The 20,795-nt window shown below is 39.5% G+C and overlaps 1 protein-coding gene across 2 annotated transcripts; it reads left to right on the top strand.

Moving 5' to 3' along the window:
- Positions 1–11: 11 nt before the first annotated feature.
- On the top strand, positions 12–20,711 carry LOC5505056 (glycogen phosphorylase, brain form). 2 transcript variants are annotated; one of them, XM_048729959.1, is made up of 20 exons: positions 14–347; positions 2,854–2,955; positions 3,387–3,572; positions 4,498–4,747; positions 5,313–5,395; positions 5,573–5,716; positions 6,174–6,266; positions 6,351–6,497; positions 6,975–7,138; positions 7,470–7,584; positions 7,737–7,838; positions 11,618–11,765; positions 12,790–12,848; positions 13,047–13,107; positions 13,217–13,297; positions 14,295–14,374; positions 14,901–15,028; positions 19,099–19,233; positions 19,507–19,573; positions 20,306–20,711. In XM_048729959.1, the coding sequence occupies exons 1-20, from the start codon at positions 102–104 to the stop codon at positions 20,450–20,452; spliced, it is 2,538 nt and encodes an 845-aa protein (XP_048585916.1). In that variant the 5' UTR covers positions 14–101; the 3' UTR covers positions 20,453–20,711. The 2 variants fall into 2 exon arrangements, with proteins under 2 accessions (XP_048585917.1, XP_048585916.1); XM_048729960.1 differs by lacking the exons at positions 19,099–19,233; positions 19,507–19,573; positions 20,306–20,711 and having other exon boundaries at positions 12–347; positions 14,530–14,969.
- The last annotated feature ends 84 nt before the right edge of the window (positions 20,712–20,795 follow it).

A 20,795-nucleotide genomic window follows, 5' to 3' on the forward strand; every position in this document is an offset into this window, starting at 1 on the left:
TGGGATGTCGAGAGGGCCTGGGTGTGAGGGTGAGTGTGCCTTCTCCTGGTGTTTCTGCTCGTTCTACCTTCGTCTTTCCGTCTTCTCCTTTTGCACCGAAAATGGGCGAAAGGCCACTTACCGATGCAGAGAAGAAGCGGCAGATATCTATGCGAAGGCTGCCAGTAGTTGAAGACGTGAACGGAATCAAGGAGGCATTCAATCGGCATCTGCATTACTCCCTAGTTAAGGACAGAAATGTGGCTACGACCCAAGACTACTACTTCGCTCTCGCTCATACAGTCAAGGATCACTTGGTTGGCAAATGGATACGGACCCAACAAACCTACTACGAAAAAGACCCCAAGGTATGTACACAATTGCACGCTCCTTCAGTTTTTTAACGGGCATATATTCAAGTTCTAGCAAGGACAGATATCTGGAATCTTTTCAAGATCCTCTTTGGTGATGATGATACGAAGGTTGTTTTCGCTCTGAATTTTAACATTAACTAAATCCATTAATTACAAAATCATCTCCGAATTTCCTGCTAGTTACTAGATCAGGTCTGACTAAACTATGTATACTTTTTTTTTTTTCTTTTTGGGTAACTTATAGATTTGCTTGTCCATTTTGAAGAGCTCTCCATAACTGGCTAAGCTGCCACGATTGTTTTCTATCAATAGAAGAGCATGCAAACCAAAGTACTAGCCTCCGAGTGCTTTCCATATGTAGTCTGCTTTTGTAAATGCCTTCATTGTGTGGCAATATATTATTTCGCCAATGGTGAGAATATTTTTCACAAAAAATATAGAATTTCTGACCGCTTCGCCTTTTCAATTTTATCAGATCGATCTGTTTTGTTCTATTTTGCAATTCTGTCTTGATCGCTTGATTGTTATGTTAAGCTTTTGAGCCCCGTGATCAAGGAATGGTTTAAAAAAGCATGATTTATTGCACGTTCCTGTACATGTGTCAAAACGGATTATTTATTTAAAAGAAGGCACCCCTCTTTATCTTGAAGTCGTACTGTACATCTTGAGTCATAAATTCCTTGCTATTTCTTATTTTGCACACAATTTGCCTAGATTCTACTTTACTGGCTTTTTTGAAATCATATAAGAAAGTGTAAAGAAAGATTGGAAAAACAATATTTTTTGAAATTTATTTTAAATTGACTTACTCCTATGTTCCTATACCAGTCTTGAATGTACCCACAATCACAAATACTAACTCATGCACTATGTAAAGGCCTGGCAAAACTAGTCGATGTCAAGTGCAACATATAGTGGCGACGTGTCTCCTAAATGTTTCCTAGTTTAGCCACCACTAAAAACAAAAATGTTTCTCAACTATCAGAGAGAAACATTTCTTTGTCGCTTCTACAAGATTTGGCGCGCGCTACAATGTCTTTTCGGGTGGCTAAACTAGGAGACATGTCGTACGCTACATGTCGCGCTCGACATGTCGCCTTGTTTAGCCAGGCCTTAACTCATGTACTATGTAATCACATAAAACTTTTTAGGTGCAAACTCATGCACCCTCAGAAGCAACGCAACTTTTCAGGGCATAAGAATCAGTCAGTAGTTTCTATGTAAGAAAAAGCTCATTCTGATTGAAATATTTATTATCTCATTGTTATCTAGGGTGACAGCTCAGCTAGCAAAAATGATCATAGGAACAACATAGGAATTTTGAAAATATAAATCAAATTTAATTAATCTGGGAGAGACTTGCCTAATGTCAAGAAATGCTTGCTATGCAGGCTTTAATTTAACGTGATCCTGACTGAAGACTGCACTTGGGTTATATTTTCATAGTTTTTAAAAAACGCCCCTCTCTAATAAATGCCTCCTATTTATTAAACGCCCCCCCTCCTCGGACCATTGAAATTTTTATAAATGCCCGGGCGTGTCTTTGCATGTCTTTGCCACTCAAAAAGTCACTCTTATTAGCCAAAGATACATCTGTCTTGGAAATGCTTGTATGCATTGGAAATTTGAATTGCATTAGAAAAGAAACGAACATCAGAATTTTTCTCTCAAGATAATACTTAGGAGAACAAACAAAACAAAATGACTAGAAATCCACCAATACAGACATCTGTATGTATCTGTATGTATAAGTTCTTGAAACCTTTTACTTATATCAATCTAGCCAAACGAAAGCATAGATACACTTTCAAATTCTGAAAAGGGAATGGAATTTGATTGAAATTTTAATTTTCTACAAGGCTTTGAAAATTGCAATGCAAAACAATTTATAGACTACAGAATATCTGCTTAATTTTGCAGATTAGTCTCCTGAAGTAAAATAATCATTTGACTACCAGGTTGAGTTATAAAGATGGTCATAAAACTTGTAACCACACAACAATCTTCTGCAATAAGTAAGAAGACTAAAGATGGGGACCCGTTTAGCGCATGCATATATTTTCTAATGTAATTTGATTGACATCTCGATCTACATAACAAATGAGTGGATCCAGGCCTTTCAGTTCACAGCCTTTTTTCCGAATGTTGACCAAAATACTTCAATATTATAGATTTGAGTTATTCGCGCAAATGCACATTTTATAGGGTCCATGCAAACCACATACCATTTGTAAGATGAAAATATAAAGAATTGACCAAGACTATCAACTCTAAAAGGTTACATGGACTTAATAAATGATGCGAGGTGAGGCACCCGATACTAATAGACGTACAACAAACTGCAAACATCTGTTTACTTTGTAGACCTGTGGATTAAATTATAATGGCTCTTGTACGGGTGTGTTTATTTTATTGAATAATGGGACTATGGCCACAATGGGGTCTAAAGTAACAGGATTGAATTTAAAATATTGTATGTTAAAGATATGATAATTTTCAGCGTGTATACTACCTATCCCTTGAGTACTATATGGGCCGTGCTCTCAGCAACACTATGATCAACCTTGGCATCCAGGGGGAGTGTGACGAGGCTGCATATCAGGTAACCTTGGCAACCATAGGATGCATAAATACAGCACTGGTAATTTTACCATTCAAGAGGAGCATGAAAATGCTATATAAACACTTTCAGGTGACCTTGGTATTGGGGGGGGGGGACATGACCAAAATGCGTACAGTATCATGTTACATACATCATGTGTTTGTTATTATACTTGACATGAAAATTTCTTGTCAATATTATGTTGTTTTTATTTTGTCCTTATGCATATCAGACTTGACGTAAAAATATTCTTGTTGATATTAGCTTGTGTTTATTGTGCGTTTGGTTCCTGTAGCTTGGACTTGACATAAAAATATTCTTGTTGATATTAGCTTGTGTTTATTGTGCATTTGGTTCCTGCAGCTTGGACTTGACGTAAAAATATTCTTGTTGATATTAGCTTGTGTTTATTGTGCATTTGGTTCCTGTAGCTTGGACTTGACATGGAGGAGCTAGAGGAGATGGAGGAAGATGCTGGTCTTGGTAATGGTGGATTGGGACGGCTTGCTGCTTGCTTCTTGGACTCCATGGCAACCCTTGGCTACCCAGCCTATGGTTATGGCATCCGCTACGAGTATGGCATCTTCAAGCAGGAGATAGATGACAAAGGCAATCAGGTTAAACACTTTCTTCTATTATAGTAACTCTTTTATGTTATAAGCCTGGGTTGGTGTTTATAAGCAGACATGACGGAAAAAACATGATGTGATGCTTCAAATAAGCCCATTTCACATCGAATAAGGCGGATAATTTCTCTGAGTACTTAGTAACATATAGCAAACAAAGTATCTAGTGTGACTTTTAATTGATGTGACTTATTGTAAAGGGTTATTGATATTTGAGCTTTTTTTCCCTGAACTGATTCACAGGGCAATGATGATCAAGGAAAAATTATCTTAAAAAGCCAAAATCTGATTATGTGCACTTTGGCCTCACGTTATTTGTGTTTTGAAAATCAGTCCGTAAATACAAGGAACCTATAGCCATTGTATGAAATTGTGTCTTCCATCTCTATCTGGAATTGCGTGTTTTCGAGGTTTTTCCATCATGTCCCATAAGCATGGGTGGGTGCTGATAACACTTTAACCCATTCACTTCTAAAAGCCCCCAAAAGCCCCAAAAGTCCAAGGGCCTGACACATGGGCTAATATATGTAGCTCCAACTCTGAAACAAAATAAATTCAAACTAAATGTCCCCAGATCTGTTTATTCAAGGATCTAGGCAATGGACAATCTTTGAAAGTGTAAGAAACAAATAACATTGTGAACCAAAAGACTGTGCTTTTGCATACATTGGTCTCAAAGAGAAACAACAATTCAGCACCTATTTAAACCTTCATTGCATCATGGGTATAGACAAAACGCCACTTAACAGGGAGGCAAACACAGAGATCATTGGTAGTTACTGTGTGTAAGGAGAGGGGAAGGCTTTTGTTTTCACTAAATTTTACTCAAGATGATGCCCCAAAGTAGCCAGAAGCGAATGGGTTAAAAGCTCCAAGGATCCTAGTGCTGCAAATAACATGTCTGCTTCTCTGACAGGTGGAGCACCCTGACGAGTGGCTGAGGTTTGGAAATCCATGGGAGAAGGCGCGGCCAGAGTACCTTATTCCGGTGCATTTCTATGGGAAGCAGGAGAGTGACAAAGATGGTATTCAAAACAAGTGGGTTGACACCAATGTCGTATATGCAATGCCTTATGACCAACCTATCCCTGGATATAAGAACAACACTTGTAACACCATGAGGCTCTGGGCTGCCAAGGCATCCAAAGACTTTGATCTCTCCTATTGTAAGTACCAAAACATTACCAAAACACTGACATTACCGTAAATGATCTAAAAGAAAGGGCACTTATATAATTCTGTTCAATAGATATTGTAGGAGGCGTTTATTTGAGGGGCGTTCATCATAAACTATAATAATAACAAACCCATGTGAATTGTGGATTCTAATTTCAGTCAGGATTATGTAAAATTATAACCTGCGTAGAAAGCAGTTCTTGACATTGAGCAAGACGCTATAACTATACTTGCTTAGATTTAGCAAGAAGGTAATTAAATTTGATTGATTTTTACCTAATTCCTTTGTCGTTTGTACTTAAGTTGGGAGGGAGGGGAGAGGGTGAGAGAAGAAGGGGGGTGTTTAAAAAAGGTGGATGTTCAATACAAACTTTTAACCAAAAGGGGGACATTCATAGGAGGCGTTCTTTAAATAGGGGGTATTTATTAGATCATTTACAGTACTTTCATCAATAATTAGCTAGCTTTGACATTGATACTTATTTGCAACTCATGTTTGTTTGTGTCCTATTAAAGTCTGATCAATAATAATGCTTACTGTCTCTTTATGACAAGTCAATGATGGCGACTACATAAAGGCCGTGTGTGAGCGAAATGCTTCTGAGAACATTTCTAGAGTTCTGTACCCCAATGATAATGTAAGTAACTCCACCTTTATAAAATGTGCACAATACTTTAAAAATAGTGACTGTCCACTGAGCCATACACAGCTTGTTTGTACTTAGTGGAGCTCCTACATGGCACCACACCTATATTTAGAAATGGTGCTAGAACCATAGTGTATAATTCTTTGCATTTTTTTATATTTTCTCCAGTTTTTTGAAGGGAAAGAATTGAGATTAAAGCAGGAGTATTTCATGGTGTCGGCCACTCTTCAGGACATCGTGCGAAGATACAAGTCTTCAAAGTTTGGTGTGAGGTCAGCAGTTAGGACTGATTTCCTGCACTTTCCTGAAAAGGTAAAAACAAGCCTGTCTTTTCCTGGTTATTAACGCTTATCACCTTCCTGAAAAGGGATAACCAACAATTCTCTGTCTAGCAAATGCTCACCTTCCCTTATAAGAGAACCAAATCTCTGTATTTTCTGGTGATTAACACTACCTTCTCTGATAAGAGAACCAAGTCTGTATTTTCTGGTGATTAACACTACCTTCTCTGATAAGGGAACACCTTCACTTCCCTTTCAAACTAGCTATTCCACACTCAACTTATAAGGTATCATTAAATTTTCCTGATAAGATTACACTAGATGGTGAAAGTTATAATGACAGGAAGAAACAAAAGTTTTTTTCTACTTGTGTTTATAAAACACTGAAAGCAACCTCAGCTGAGAATATTTATATAGTTTTTCTTCCGTGAACAGCATAGCAAAGTTACTTTATGGAATGTTCACAGGAAGTGCTTTTCTTTTTGCAGGTTGCTATTCAGCTCAACGACACACATCCATCACTTGCCATCCCTGAGCTGATGAGGATATTTTTGGATCTAGAGGGACTCACTTGGGATGAGGTAAACTTGCTGTGGGATTCAGGATAATTATTTTCAAGTGCTGTCTAGAATTTGGAATGTAACTCTATATGATTTTTCTTGTAGGCATGGAAAATCTGTGTGGATACATTCGCCTACACCAACCACACCCTACTCCCCGAGGCATTAGAAAGATGGAACACTAACATGCTTGAGTATATCCTACCACGCCATCTCACCATCATATATGAAATCAATGCACAGCACCTGAAGGTAAGCAACAAGTATTGCCTAGAATACCTTTGAGTACCACATCATTTCACTGTCGTACATGAGGTCAATGCACAGTACCTTAAAGTGATCAACTGCCCAAAGTACATTTGATCAGTGATCATAATTCATGACCAGTTTGTATTGCCTTTTAACTGATCTTACTAAATATCTTTTTCAAACTCTTCTTTGATCAATACTGTGGATTTTTTATCAGGCTGCTCTTGATCCATCTAATATATATATTTTTTCTGGCTGTTCGTTTGCTCATATATTTCAAGGGCTGTTCTATGATCTTTGCTTTACACATCTTTATACTGTTATTGGCTCACTGCTCAGAAAAAAAAATTCAGGTGTTTTCAGACTGAGGTTGTTGTTGCTGACTTATCTGTCAAAATGTTTTATACTCTTATTCACTAAACTTACTGAATATCTTATTCAGACAGTCCTTGACTTATCAGATAAAAAATATATTTTCAGAATGTTGCCAAAAAGTTTCCGGATGAGCCTGACCGCATCCGCCGCATGTCCCTGGTAGAGGAGGGCAACGAGAAGAAGATTAACATGGCCTTCTTGTGTATCGTTGGCTCCCATGCTGTTAACGGAGTGGCTGCCCTACACTCAGAGCTTCTAAAGAAAGGAATGTAAGTTGCTAGTTGAGGTTATACTGTAAATTGTGAGTAATGGAGACAGTTGTCCATAGCAAAATTGCTTGCCCTTGTAGCAAACGCACACACGCTTTATTATGATTTTGAATACTTTTACTCCTAGATTTTGAATATTTTTTCTGTTACACTGTGTTTATTTTTCATTTGATTATGAATGTTTACAGAATATTAGGTGCCCATGCTGTAACTCACTATCAAATTTAACTCCAACTTCCTCTAAATGTGATAATTGATAATACACTTTGAACTACCTGTTTCCAAACAAATTCACAAGCTTTACTACTGTTGACTTTATCTGTCTCGATAGGTTCAAGGACTTCTATGAGATGAGCCCTGAGAAGTTCCAGAACAAGACAAACGGTGTCACTCCTCGAAGATGGCTCCTGCTTTGTAATCCTGGTCTTTCAGACCTTATTTGTGAGGTATAGTCTGCCGTTGATTATGTTCTTTGAGTCATTGTATCTTATTTGTAAATTTAATAAAGTAATAATTGATATTTTTCTAAAATCCAGGATTGAGAGTATTTCTCTTCCTGAGTGAGTTTCTGAATTTATGGTTTTTTTTTATTATCTAGAAAATAGAGGAAAGTTGGATAACAAACTTGTCCGACCTGACCAAGTTAAAGAAGTTTGCTAAAGACAAGAATTTCCTCCATGCATTCATGCGTTCTAAGCAGGTACAAGGTCTAGTCATGTGGTGGTGAGGTGCAGTCATGTGGTGATAAGGTGTGGTCATGTAGTGGTAAGGTGTAGTCATGTGGTGGTAAGGTGTAGTCATGTGGTAGTGAGGTGTAGTCATGTGGTAGTGAGGTGTAGTCATGTGGTGGATGGTGTAATCATGTGGTGGTATGGTGTAGTCATGTGTTGATAAGGTATTGTCATGTGGTGGTAAGGTGTAGTCATGTGTTGATAAGGTGTTGTCATGTGGTGGTAAGGTGTAATCATGTGGTGGTAGGGTGTAGTCATGTGGTGGTAAGGTCTAGTCATGTGGTGGTGAGGTGTAGCCATGTGGTGGTAAGGTGTGGTCATGTGGTGGTAAGGTATGGTCATGTGGTGGTAAGGTGAGGTCATGTGGTGGTAAGGTATGGTCATGTGGTGGTGAGGTGTAGTCATGTGGTGGTTAAGTGTAGTCATGTGGTGGTAAGGTGTAGTCATGTGGTGGTAAGGTGTAGTCAGGTGTTGATAAGGTGTAATCATGTGGTGGTAAGGTGTAGTCATGTGGTGGTAAGGTGTAGTCATTTGGTGGTAAGGTCAAGTCATGTGGTGGTAAGGTCTAGTCATGTGGTGGTAAGGTCTAGTCATGTGGTGATAAGGTGTGGTCATGTGGTGATAAGGTGTGGTCATGTGGTGGTAAGGTGAGGTCATGTGGTGGTGAGGTGTGGTCATGTGGTGGTGAGGTGTAGTCATGTGGTGGTGAGGTGTAGTCATGTGGTGGTGAGGTGTAGTCATGTGGTGGTAAGATGTAGTCATGTGGTGGTGAGGTGTGGTCATGTAGTGGTAAGGTGTAGTGATGTGGTGGTAAGGTGAGGTCATGTGGTGGTGAGGTGTAGTCATGTGGTGGTAAGGTCTAGTCATGTGGTGATAAGGTGTGGTCATGTAGTGGTAAGGTGTAGTCATGTGGTGGTAAGGTGAGGTCATGTGGTGGTAAGTTCTAGTCATGTGGTGGTAAGTTCTAGTCATGTGGTGGTAAAGTGTAGTCATGTGGTGGTAAGGTGTAGTCATGTGGTTGCAAGGTGTGGTCATGTGGTGGTGAGGTGTAGTCATGTGGTGGTAAGGTGAGGTCATGTGGTGGTGAGGTGAGGTCATGTGGTGGTGAGGTGTAATCATGTGGTGGTAAGGTGTAGTCATGTGGTGGTAAGGTGTAGTCATGTGGTGGTAAGGTGTGGTCATGTGGTGGTAAGGTGAGGTCATGTGGTGGTGAGGTGTGGTCATGTGGTGGTGAGGTCTAGTCATGTGGTGGTAAGGTCTAGTCATGTGGTGATAAGGTGTGGTCATGTGGTGGTAAGGTATGGTCATGTGGTGGTAAGGTGTAATCATGTGGTGGTGAGGTGTAGTCATGTGGTGGTGATGTGTAGTCATGTGGTGGTGAGGTGTAGTCATGTGGTGGTGAGGTGTAGTCATGTGGTGGTGATGTGTAGTCATGTGGTGGTGAGGTGTAGCCATGTGTTGATAAGGTGTAGTCATGTGGTGGTGAGGTGTAGCCATGTGTTGATAAGGTGTAGTCATGTGGTGGTGAGGTGCAGTCATGTGGTGGTAAGGTGAGGTCATGTAGTGGTAAGGTGTAGTCATATGGTGGTAAGGTATAGTCATGTGGTGGTAAGTTCTAGTCATGTGGTGGTTAAGTGTAGTCATGTGGTGGTAAGGTGTAGTCATGTGGTGGTAAGGTGTAGTCAGGTGTTGATAAGGTGTAATCATGTGGTGGTAAGGTGTAGTCATGTGGTGGTAAGGTGTAGTCATTTGGTGGTAAGGTCAAGTCATGTGGTGGTAAGGTCTAGTCATGTGGTGATAAGGTGTGGTCATGTGGTGGTAAGGTGAGGTCATGTGGTGGTGAGGTGTGGTCATGTGGTGGTAAGGTCTAGTTATGTGGTGATAAGGTGTGGTCATGTGGTGGTAAGGTGAGGTCATGTGGTGGTGAGGTCTAGTCATGTGGTGGTAAGGTCTAGTCATGTGGTGGTAAGGTGTAGTCATGTGGTGGTGAGGTGAGGTCATGTGGTGGTGAGGTGTGGTCATGTGGTGGTGAGGTGTAGTCATGTGGTGGTGAGGTGTAGTCATGTGGTGGTGAGGTGTAGTCATGTGGTGGTGAGGTGTAGTCATGTGTTGATAAGGTGTAGTCATGTGGTGGTGAGGTGTAGCCATGTGGTGATAAGGTGTGGTCATGTAGTGGTAAGGTGTAGTCATATGGTGGTGAGGTATAGTCATGTGGTGGTAAGTTCTAGTCATGTGGTGGTTAAGTGTAGTCATGTGGTGGTAAGGTGTAGTCATGTGGTGGTAAGGTGTAGTCAGGTGTTGATAAGGTGTAGTCAGGTGTTGATAAGGTGTAGTCATGTGGTGGTAAGGTGTAGCCATTTGGTGGTAAGGTCAAGTCATGTGGTGGTAAGGTCTAGTCATGTGGTGATAAGGTGTGGTCATGTGGTGGTAAGGTGAGGTCATGTGGTGGTGAGGTCTAGTCATGTGGTGGTAAGGTCTAGTCATGTGGTGGTAAGGTGTAGTCATGTGGTGGTGAGGTGAGGTCATGTGGTGGTGAGGTGTGGTCATGTGGTGGTGAGGTGTAGTCATGTGGTGGTGAGGTGTAGTCATGTGGTGGTGAGGTGTAGTCATGTGGTGGTGATGTGTAGTCATGTGGTGGTGAGGTGTAGCCATGTGTTGATAAGGTGTAGTCATGTGGTGGTGAGGTGTAGCCATGTGGTGATAAGGTGTAGTCATGTGGTGGTGAGGTGTGGTCATGTGGTGGTAAGGTCTAGTCATGTGGTGGTAAGGTCTAGTCATGTGGTGATAAGGTGTGGTCATGTGGTGATAAGGTGTGGTCATGTGGTGGTAAGGTGAGGTCATGTGGTGGTGAGGTGAGGTCATGTGGTGGTGAGGTGTGGTCATGTGGTGGTAAGGTCTAGTCATGTGGTGGTAAGGTCTAGTCATGTGGTGATAAGGTGTGGTCATGTGGTGATAAGGTGTGGTCATGTGGTGGTAAGGTGAGGTCATGTGGTGGTGAGGTGTGGTCATGTGGTGGTGAGGTGTAGTCATGTGGTGGTGAGGTGTAGTCATGTGGTGGTGAGGTGTAGTCATGTGGTGGTAAGATGTAGTCATGTGGTGGTGAGGTGTGGTCATGTAGTGGTAAGGTGTAGTGATGTGGTGGTAAGGTGAGGTCATGTGGTGGTGAGGTGTAGTCATGTGGTGGTAAGGTCTAGTCATGTGGTGATAAGGTGTGGTCATGTAGTGGTAAGGTGTAGTCATGTGGTGGTAAGGTGAGGTCATGTGGTGGTAAGTTCTAGTCATGTGGTGGTAAGTTCTAGTCATGTGGTGGTAAAGTGTAGTCATGTGGTGGTAAGGTGTAGTCATGTGGTTGCAAGGTGTGGTCATGTGGTGGTGAGGTGTAGTCATGTGGTGGTAAGGTGAGGTCATGTGGTGGTGAGGTGAGGTCATGTGGTGGTGAGGTGTAGTCATGTGGTGGTAAGGTGTAGTCATGTGGTGGTGAGGTGTAGTCATATGGTTGTACGGTATAGTCATGTGGTGGTAAGGTCTAGTCATGTGGTGGTAAGGTGTAGTCATGTGGTGGTAAGGTGTAGTCATGTGGTGGTAAGGTGTAGCCATGTGGTGGTAAGGTGTAGTCATGTGGTGGTAAGGTGTAATCATGTGGTGGTAAGGTGTAATCATGTGATGGTAAGGTCTAGTCATGTGGTTGTTCAGTATTTCATGTTTTATCGAATAAAGACAGCTCTAATATTCATTTACCTCTTGTTAGGAGAACAAGATCCGCCTTGCTGCATACATCCAGAGCGAGTATAAAGTAGATGTCAATGTGAACTCTATTTTTGACATCCAAGTTAAGCGCATCCATGAGTATAAACGTCAACTGATGAACTGCCTGCATGTCATCATCCTCTACAACCGTAAGAACTTTACTTTTATACTCATAAGTAGAATATCTATGATGTCAAACCCTTAGAGCTCTACCCTCTATACAAAACGCAAAATGCTGAACTTGGATGGTACATAGGATGGTAGATAAATAGCCCTGGAAAAGCATTACAAACTCAGTTTAAGAGTTTGGCTCATAATTCTAAATCTCTAAGGGCTGTCGAAACAAGCTGGTGACTGCGGATCTCTGCCAGCTATTTTATGTTTTATTGCTGGTTTCTTTTTGTTTGATGTTTAAAACAAATAGTAGAGCTAAAGGAGTGTTCATTAAATACACCGAGGGGGGAGGGGGTCCGAAAATTGTTAACCACCAAAGGGGGGGGGGGGCTCAGAATAAAAAGGTCCTCTAAATTTTGGGGTTCTTTAAGGGGGGGGGGGGGGGCACCGAAAAAAATGTTTACAATGAAAGGGGGGGCTCTGAAATTTTGAGTAAAAATCTTCCCTCCCCCCCCCCCCCCTCGGTGTAATTAATGAACACTCCCTAATTTTGCCTCAATCCTCTCACAACCCGCTTCTTCTTTTTTTTTTTTTTTTTTTTCAAGCAGCTGGCTACTTCAGTAAATTTTGACAGCCCTGATCTCCATAATTATTTTGATTTTCCTTTTTGGAATTTGCTTTAGAACAATGCCATTCTGTTTTGGGTACCCTGTGGGTCCCCTACATACCCACCACCCTTCTATTTTCTGCTGCCAATTATCTGGCTGTGTGCCACCTATAATTGACCAAACAAGAAAGGTACTGCATTAGTTGTCTGGATGAAATTGTGGCTGAATGATGGAAAAAATGAAAGGATTGAAGTAAACAGGAATGTCATTATTTTGCTGGCGATTTTTTTTTTATAATTTCCTTGGTCAAATTGATATGTCCTTGATACAATCATATGAGTCATAGGAGAAATGCTTTCTTCTTTAGAAATTTAGAAAATACTCCCAGAATTTTGAACCACACTATAATTAATAGTTTTAAATTCAACTCTGTTATATGTACTTTTCTTAGGGCTAAAGGCAAATCCAAATATGACCTTTGTGCCACGCACTGTTATGGTTGGAGGGAAGGTGAGTTGTCTTCTTTGCTTACTGCTAGTGCATAGGCCGCTACTTTTGCCAACTGCTTGATGTTATTTGTTGATAGGGCCTCGTTTGCTGACTGCATGGTGGTGTTTGTGCACAGGCCACTTTTCTGCTTACTGCTTGATGTTATTTGTGCATAGGCAGTTTCTTTGCTGATTGTTTGGTATTATTTGTTGTTCATAGGCAGCCCCTGGCTACCACATGGCCAAGCTTATCATTAAGTTGATCAACAGTGTTGCCAAAGGTAACATCTACCAACACACATATAGAAAGCTTGAGAACATTTCTAGATCTTTCTTGGAACATGAAAAGAAAGCTATAGAAGATAACTATTTTTCAATTGTTTTTTTTAGTGGTCAACAATGACCCTATCATTGGGGACAAACTAAAGGTGGTGTTTCTGGAAAATTACCGTGTCTCACTGGCTGAGAAAGGTAGGCCTACTTGAAGCTAGTTATTGTCTTTGGTTTAGACAAACAGAAAAGTCAAAAACTTTGTGCATATATTGTCACTAATCTTTTTTAGCTTAAAACTGGTTTAGACAAACAGAAAAGTCAAAAACTTTGTGCATATATTGTCACTAATCTTTTTTAGCTTACAAACACTTGGGAAATACATATATCTACATGTTTACACATAATTTATAAGAAGAAAATGGCTCAAGGTCAGTACAGATAGGAACAATATGTGACTGAGGTTTAATCATACTTGCCTTCATGCGGGCCTGAAAAAACACACAGTACAATAAAACTTCAATAATGACCCTTGAAATATAGGATTTATATGTGCAATTGTAAATAGGAAATTCTAGTAAGTTCTAGTTTTGTAAAAAGTAGGATCTAAATTGTTAGTTCTAGAAAAGTCATAGAAGTCTTTTGCAAATAAGAAGTATTTTTCGTAGATATTTTGTGAAAGTTTGCAGTCTTGCGATATTGTTTATTTGATACAGAGACTATTTCTAGAGTGTTCTAGAATGTAGCGTGACAAATACAAATGAAAAGCCATAATTATTAGTTACTAGAACTTGCTCGTGTGAGCGATAGTAAAATCACATAAATTCAGTTAAGTTCTTAGTGAAGAAGTATTCCAAAAATAGTGTTAGGTGAAATCTTTAGTATTAGGCAATTAGCTATATTTAGTAAACAGAAGAGTATAAAAGGAGAAGCGTTAGTATCGTAGGCAGTTGAATAAAGTCGAAGTCGAATAGAACAGTAAATCGCAGTCAAATAGAAAGTGGAATAGAAGTGGAATAAAAAGTCTAATACAATTGTCTAATACAATAGTTGAATATAGTTAAATTCCAATACTGTTGATTTCACTTATGGCAGGTCCAAAATTGCCATTTTCATAGAATGATTACTGTTATCTTGATATCCATGATGAAAAATGATGGATTGGGTTTGTGTGCAATGATTTATTGTTGTTTTGTAGTTATCCCAGCTGCAGACTTGTCTGAGCAGATCTCCCTGGCGGGCACTGAGGCGTCCGGGACAGGAAACATGAAATTCATGGTAAATAGGCGATTAGCACTAAGAAGTCATGTTAATTTTTGAGTAGCAAAAAAAAAAATAATAATAATAATTCCATAAAAATAGGCATGGACAATTTCTTGCTGTATCATAAGCAATAAATAAGTTGAGTTTTAATATTTTTTTCCCGCCAAAAGCTGGAGCCGCACAAGTTTGTTACCCAAAGAGCCGCCTGTTCCAAACACCACCTTTGATAATGGTCTGGAATAAACAGGTCTGGATTTCCACCTGATGGTCTTCTATAAATAAGCAATATCATAAACACAGTATCACTGGAAGACCCCTGAAAGAGCATCTGTTTTGCCTTGGATTACCAACCTTATGAGAAGAAGTTGGTTCTTTCCTAATTGGCTAATTTTCGGTGCATGATTGATATGATGGAATCAAATGAATTCTGATTTATTAATTAAAGATCTATTGAAATCTTGCAGGGATTTTCTATGGAAAAAGCCACAGGCTGTATAATTATTAAGAGAGAGTTTTAACTCCATTCTATTTCAAATGACAGATGAATGGTGCACTGACCATTGGCACCCTTGATGGAGCTAACGTGGAGATGATGGAAGAGATGGGTAAAGAAAACATATTTATCTTTGGTATGACAGTGGAGGAGGTGGAAGCCTTGAGTCGCAAAGGGTAAGAACTCATTTTGAAATTTAAGGTTAATAGAATTTATCCATCTGGCTTATAACAGTCGTTCCAGTTTAAAGCTCCTGATCACCTTATTTCTAATTCAACCAAGACTCTAAAAAGCCTGCTTGTCTTTTCCAAACTTTAGTTTGTAAAATCATTCATTTATGCTAAACAGATGCAAGTAATGACCAGAAGCCTTTTAAAGTGTTTCTGAAGCGAAAGGAAACAGCCTTTTTGTATAATATTTTTAAACCTCAAATATCAAAGAAACAACATTTCAAAGCTTTTTCGATCCACATAAACCCATTGGAAAAAAATATTGCGTGAAGTTGGTGTTTATGTCCTATCAAGTGCGACATTTTGAAGGGCTTGTGACGTCACACGGTTGCTTGCTCAGCGGGAAGAGAAAAAGCGTGCGAAAGGAAGGCGACGGTCATGGCCACAACACAAGCCAGTAGAAGTTTACTTTGCGGATTCCCGAGGCCACAAAAGCTGCAAAAATTATGGCCTAACAACTGACTTGCCAATATTCCTCCCACCCCTAAAATGAGATGGTGCAAATAGACTTATCTGGTGTGAAAATTGTTGAGGAAATCAGAACTTTGCACCTTTCGAACCTTAGGCAATTTGAACAAGCTGCTAAGTTTGAGCCAACGAGTTACGCAAAGTTGACATTCTTGTAGTAAGGCACAGAGAAATCGATAGCGAATCTAAGAGCAATATGGGGTTCGAACTGTGAAAGGGTTTTAGAGAGAAATAAGTCTATCAAGAAGGCAAAGTCGTTGAGAAAATGGCAAGATATTCGTCTCGTTTTGTTCGGTTTTAATCGCTTACATGTGCGCTTGTTGGAGTCGCGTCATCGTTCTCAAGCCATTTACTTGTTGTTGTTCTTATAATTCGTATTCAATTGAGCTTTATGAATTATCTCTAGGAGAGGGTCTTAACATGACTATCAATTCTAGCTAAAGATATTTTGGATAATTATAGAAATCTGAGCTGAAGGGTCGTTTACAGTGTTTTTGTCTATTGACATAATCCGTTGTAGAGTGGAACCTACACGATCAGGTTTAGACAAGGTGGGAATCGAACACACCAAAATAATAATCCCCTCGAAGCGTTCTGGGGCCATTAGAATGGCAAAACATGCTGATGGGGGAAAAATTCATGATTTGATTGAACTGATGAAGCCCAGCGTAATCATTGTGAAATTAGAAGCTAGGAGGTTAAATATTCCTAGGAGTGATTTTATTCCATATCCTGCCAGAAGCAGAGTATTAATACAAATTTTTGTTTGTTCTATTGTTATTCTGGGGTTAAATTTATGTAGGGTACAAAAGAGAGGACTTTTTTTTTGTATATTCACTGACAGAAAACCATACAATCTGATGATACCAAATAGACCCTTATTTTCTACCATAAATGATCTATAATATTAATACAGCCATCCTATGAAAAACGTGCATTTCCATTGTTTTTATTTGAAAGGTAAGAGCCCTGGTAACTCGAACTATATCGACTCAAACTGAGTTCGATTTTCCTATGATTTGGATGATAATTTCAGTCATGAAGCATCATTGATTCCTAGTATTTTGTGGTGTTGGGGGGGGGGACATTTTTTCATGTATGTCCATTTGGCTAAACAGGGGGGAAAAGTTTCCTCCCCCTTGTTCTAAGCTATAGCCCTGCTGCTAAATCAAACTGTTTTTATTATATTTCACCTAAGGGGAATGTGCTTCTACCCAGGTGACTACACAAAGAAGTTTGTTTTTCCATTTAGGGCTACAAATAGGGGGATCAAGTGTTTCCGGGGTGGCATATAATAAAATCTCAAAGATTAGGGGTCCATCCCAAGGTCCACCTTAGATGGAGAAAGAAGGCTATAGAGAGTTACCTAGCCTTACCTTGCTAGTCCACCATGGCTAAGCTTGCTGTCATATGCTAGGTGAAAAAAACTATAATCCATCATGTTGACCCTCGCCCTCAACTTTTCATAGTACAGTATGCAAATAATTTCTTCTCTTGTATCTATACTATTAGCAGTAGAATGTTTTTTTAATAAAAACATTTTTGCCATTCACAAGATTGAAGTTAGAAGCTAACGAAGTGCAACCAAGGTATAAGTTTCAAATACCCATAAGCGCCATGTAGAGTCATCAGCAATGGTAAAAAAAAAACAAGGAAGAAATGAAAACAGTGATCCATTAAAAAAAATAATAGTATTTCTAGCTAATCAAAGACAAAATGCAGACGTCGAGGATCAAAGAAAGAACTTTTCAGTCACAAAATTAAAATTTAAATGAAATAAAGCCTGAATTGACTGTTATCAGCTAGAAAAGAAAAGCTTATTGCATAACAGACTAATGCACATACACTGGCTAGACACTCAAAAGTTAGTGACTATTCATGGTCACATTTGTGACTTGGTATCAAACAAGCAGCCTTCTATAAATTGGAGTCACTGCTTCCCAAACTGCCAAATGGTGGATAAATATTGGAATCAATAAACTTGTGGATATTCTCAATCAAGAACATTTTGCACAAGACTATGCTAAAGAAAAGGGGTATGTATGCTGTACAGCCAATCTAAGTTTTCTGAGCAACTTAAATTTGAAATGAGTAAGTAAACCTTTAATTTTATGCAATGCACAATCATAGTGAGTTTGTAATGGACATGCCAAGTGCAATAAAAGACCTCAGGGTCATATTGAGCCCTCTCGGCTGAGGCCATAGGATTATGATGATAAAATAAGAGCGATATCACTAAAGCTTGTATATTTGGCCAGTGTCTCTTTGTCGTATTTACTGTATTATTTGATGAAAACTAATGAAGATGAGTCCCTTACATAAACTGCTGATGTTGAATTGAAATCGAGTACAGACCCTGTAGCATTAATGTGCCTCTTAATGATTCTTACAAAATTAAAGAATGTTTTTTAATACTCTTTCTCATGGGCCCTCAAGTGCACATCAACAGAAGCCCAGCATCTGCAAAACGGCAAAAGAGAGTCATTATCTAAAAAAATAACATTTTAAAAGTCAACATGATAACTCTGATAAGTATTTTTAGAAAAGAATTACGGATCCTAACAAATTATCCAAGTCAAGTCAACAGAATCCCCATTAGACCTGAACTAAATGGATTAGGTTTTACAATAACGTTTTGCTATTTGGATACAGTGCATTGTTTTTTTTTATTACAAAACGGTGCAAAGTACTTTTATTATATAAGTTAAGTTACTTAATTAATATATATTAATTTTGTGAGTCCCCATTTTGACTTTTTCGAAACTAGATGGATTAGGTTTCACAATTATGTTTTGCTAGTTGAATAAATTACATTCATTTTGTGAAATACAAAATAGAAGGTAAATTTATGATGTGATGTATGATTTTTTTTCGGATTGCTACTGAAAACCAGCTAAAAAGTGCAGCTTCGGCGAGCGTATTATCATATTTACTCGCATCCAGATCACAGCTCGAGCACAGAAAAATAAACTCACCACAAGTTCTAGACCCCTCTCATTTCTCCCTGCATCGTGCAAATGACTCTCGCCCGTTCAGCTCCAAGGGAATGCACTGCTCCTTTCTATCCAAATTCGCTCCTGTTGCCTCCCGAAGAGTTTTATATGACTCTTTACTAGACTATTTGTTGTAATTAGACATTGTAAGAATATAAACGCAACAAATAGTAGGGTAAACTAGTGAACTTTTCGGTCAATGATCGATTCAAAATGGCTCCTTCAGCGTTAGTAAGCAACCGTGTGACGAAACCCGGGGGGTGCCTATGACATAATTTCGCTGTATTCTTTGTCTCACTTGTTACCTCTCTTTGAAGAATAATTGCGTCATGTAACTCATAATCTATTATTTTGACTTTTCTTTTATAATATTAAGCGAAGATTGAATTTTATAATAAGCCTAAGAACAGCCTGACACAATTTTCGCTTCAGAAACACTTTAAGGGATCACTTTCAATTCATTTTCTTTTGGAATACTCTTTTATTATGAAAGATCTCTAGCATACAGTAAAAGGTCTATTTAGACTCCTCATTTTAAGCTCTTTTATTGCTCAGATATAATCCCAAGACCTACTACGAGAGAAACCCTGAACTCAAGAAAGCTCTGGATCAAATCCGTGACAACTACTTCTCTCCAAAGGAGCCTGGGGTTTTCCAAGATGTTGTCAACTCTTTACTTTACCATGACAGGTAATACTCTGGGTAATGATTTAATCTGCACTTTGTTTACTATGAACTTTGTACTTTTATAATGTATAGTGTATGATTTTGTATAATGTACTTAGTACTTGTTTGTGTATTATAGTACATCCTAGAAACGTATAGAAACAGTATAAGTGCAATAGTACTTTGTGTGCCTTGGTCCTATAAGTACATCAGTACTTTGCATAAAACACTTATGCCAAACCACCTGCAGCAGTTTTCATCGCTCATTTTTTGTTTTGTTGTTGTTGTTTTTTGCAGATTTTATCTGTTAGCAGATTTTGATGCATATCTGAAGTGCCAAGAGAGAGTCAGCCAGACGTTTATGGTATGTCAGCCACACTCATCTACATCTCACAGGGAGTGGGGAGGTCTACACACGTACCTCCAGAGAATGGAAAGGTTTACCCATTCATCCCTACAGGGAATGGAAAGGTCTACCCATACTTCCCAACAGGGAATGGGAAGGCCTACATACACCTTCCCACAGGGAATGGGAATGTCTACCCACACCTCCCCACAGGGAATGGGAAGGTCTACACACACCTCCCTACAGGGAACGGCAAGGCCTGCACACCTTCCTCAGGAAATGGCAAAGTCTACACACACCTCCCCACAGGGAATTGAAAGGTCTACCCATACTTACCAACAGGGAATGGGAAGGCCTACATACACCTCCCCACAGGGAATGGGAAGGTCTACACACACCTCCCTACAGGGAATGGCAAGGCCTACACATCTTCCTCAGGAAATGTCAAAGTCTACACACACCTCCCCACAGGAAATGGAAAGGTCTACCATACTTCCCAAAAGGGATGGGAAGGCCTACATACACCTTCCTCAGGGATAGGGATGGTAAGCCCCACAAGGTCTACACAGATCCCCTAAGGGAATGGGAAGGTCTAAACACACCTCCCTCAGAGAATGGGAAGGTCTACACACACCTCCCTCCAAGGAACGGCAAGGCCTACACACCTTCCTCATCATCATTTGGATGTAAACATCTATCATTATTTGGATAGATGTTTAAATAGATCTTCCTACTTAATTTGTCCCTTAGAAACCTGAAAAGTGGTGCACCATGGCACTCATGAATGTGGCTTCATCTGGGAAGTTCTCAACTGATCGCACAATCCGTCAGTACGCAGAGGAAATATGGGGTGTCAAGTCAGTTGATTCTGAGGTCAAGCCTATTGCTGGTATCTAAAGGAAAGCAAGCAGTCCCCAACGACTACTGCTGATGGTACTTTAGACAAGACTGAGTCATTTAGTGTTAGAACATTTAGCTTAAGCTACATAAGCATTATAATGGAATACATTTAGAACTTGGGTTATTGGTGACAATGTACTGGTAACCATGGTTACTTTATACTGTAGCCATGTTAAATAAAGAAACTAAGTTATGATTATACAGTTGTAAATTACTTGTGAAATAAATAGAAATGTTTATAAAAATGCATACCCAACTACAGTGAGTTCTTTTTATGACAATTTCATTGAAACAGCAATTTGATTTTGGGCATGGGCAAGAATATGATATACAATTGTAG

This window comes from Nematostella vectensis, chromosome 7, assembly GCF_932526225.1.
Source record: "Nematostella vectensis chromosome 7, jaNemVect1.1, whole genome shotgun sequence".
In the NCBI taxonomy this organism is placed as follows: domain Eukaryota; kingdom Metazoa; phylum Cnidaria; class Anthozoa; order Actiniaria; family Edwardsiidae; genus Nematostella; species Nematostella vectensis.

Bases quoted from the DNA above. Each gene is read 5' to 3' on its own strand.
- LOC5505056 (XM_048729959.1), top strand. From the start codon at position 102: ATGGGCGAAAGGCCACTTACCGATGCAGAGAAGAAGCGGCAGATATCT. The intron at 6,267-6,350 runs GTAAACTTGCTG...TTTTTCTTGTAG, and splicing joins AGGGACTCACTTGGGATGAG to GCATGGAAAATCTGTGTGGA. The intron at 6,498-6,974 runs GTAAGCAACAAG...ATATATTTTCAG, and splicing joins TCAATGCACAGCACCTGAAG to AATGTTGCCAAAAAGTTTCC.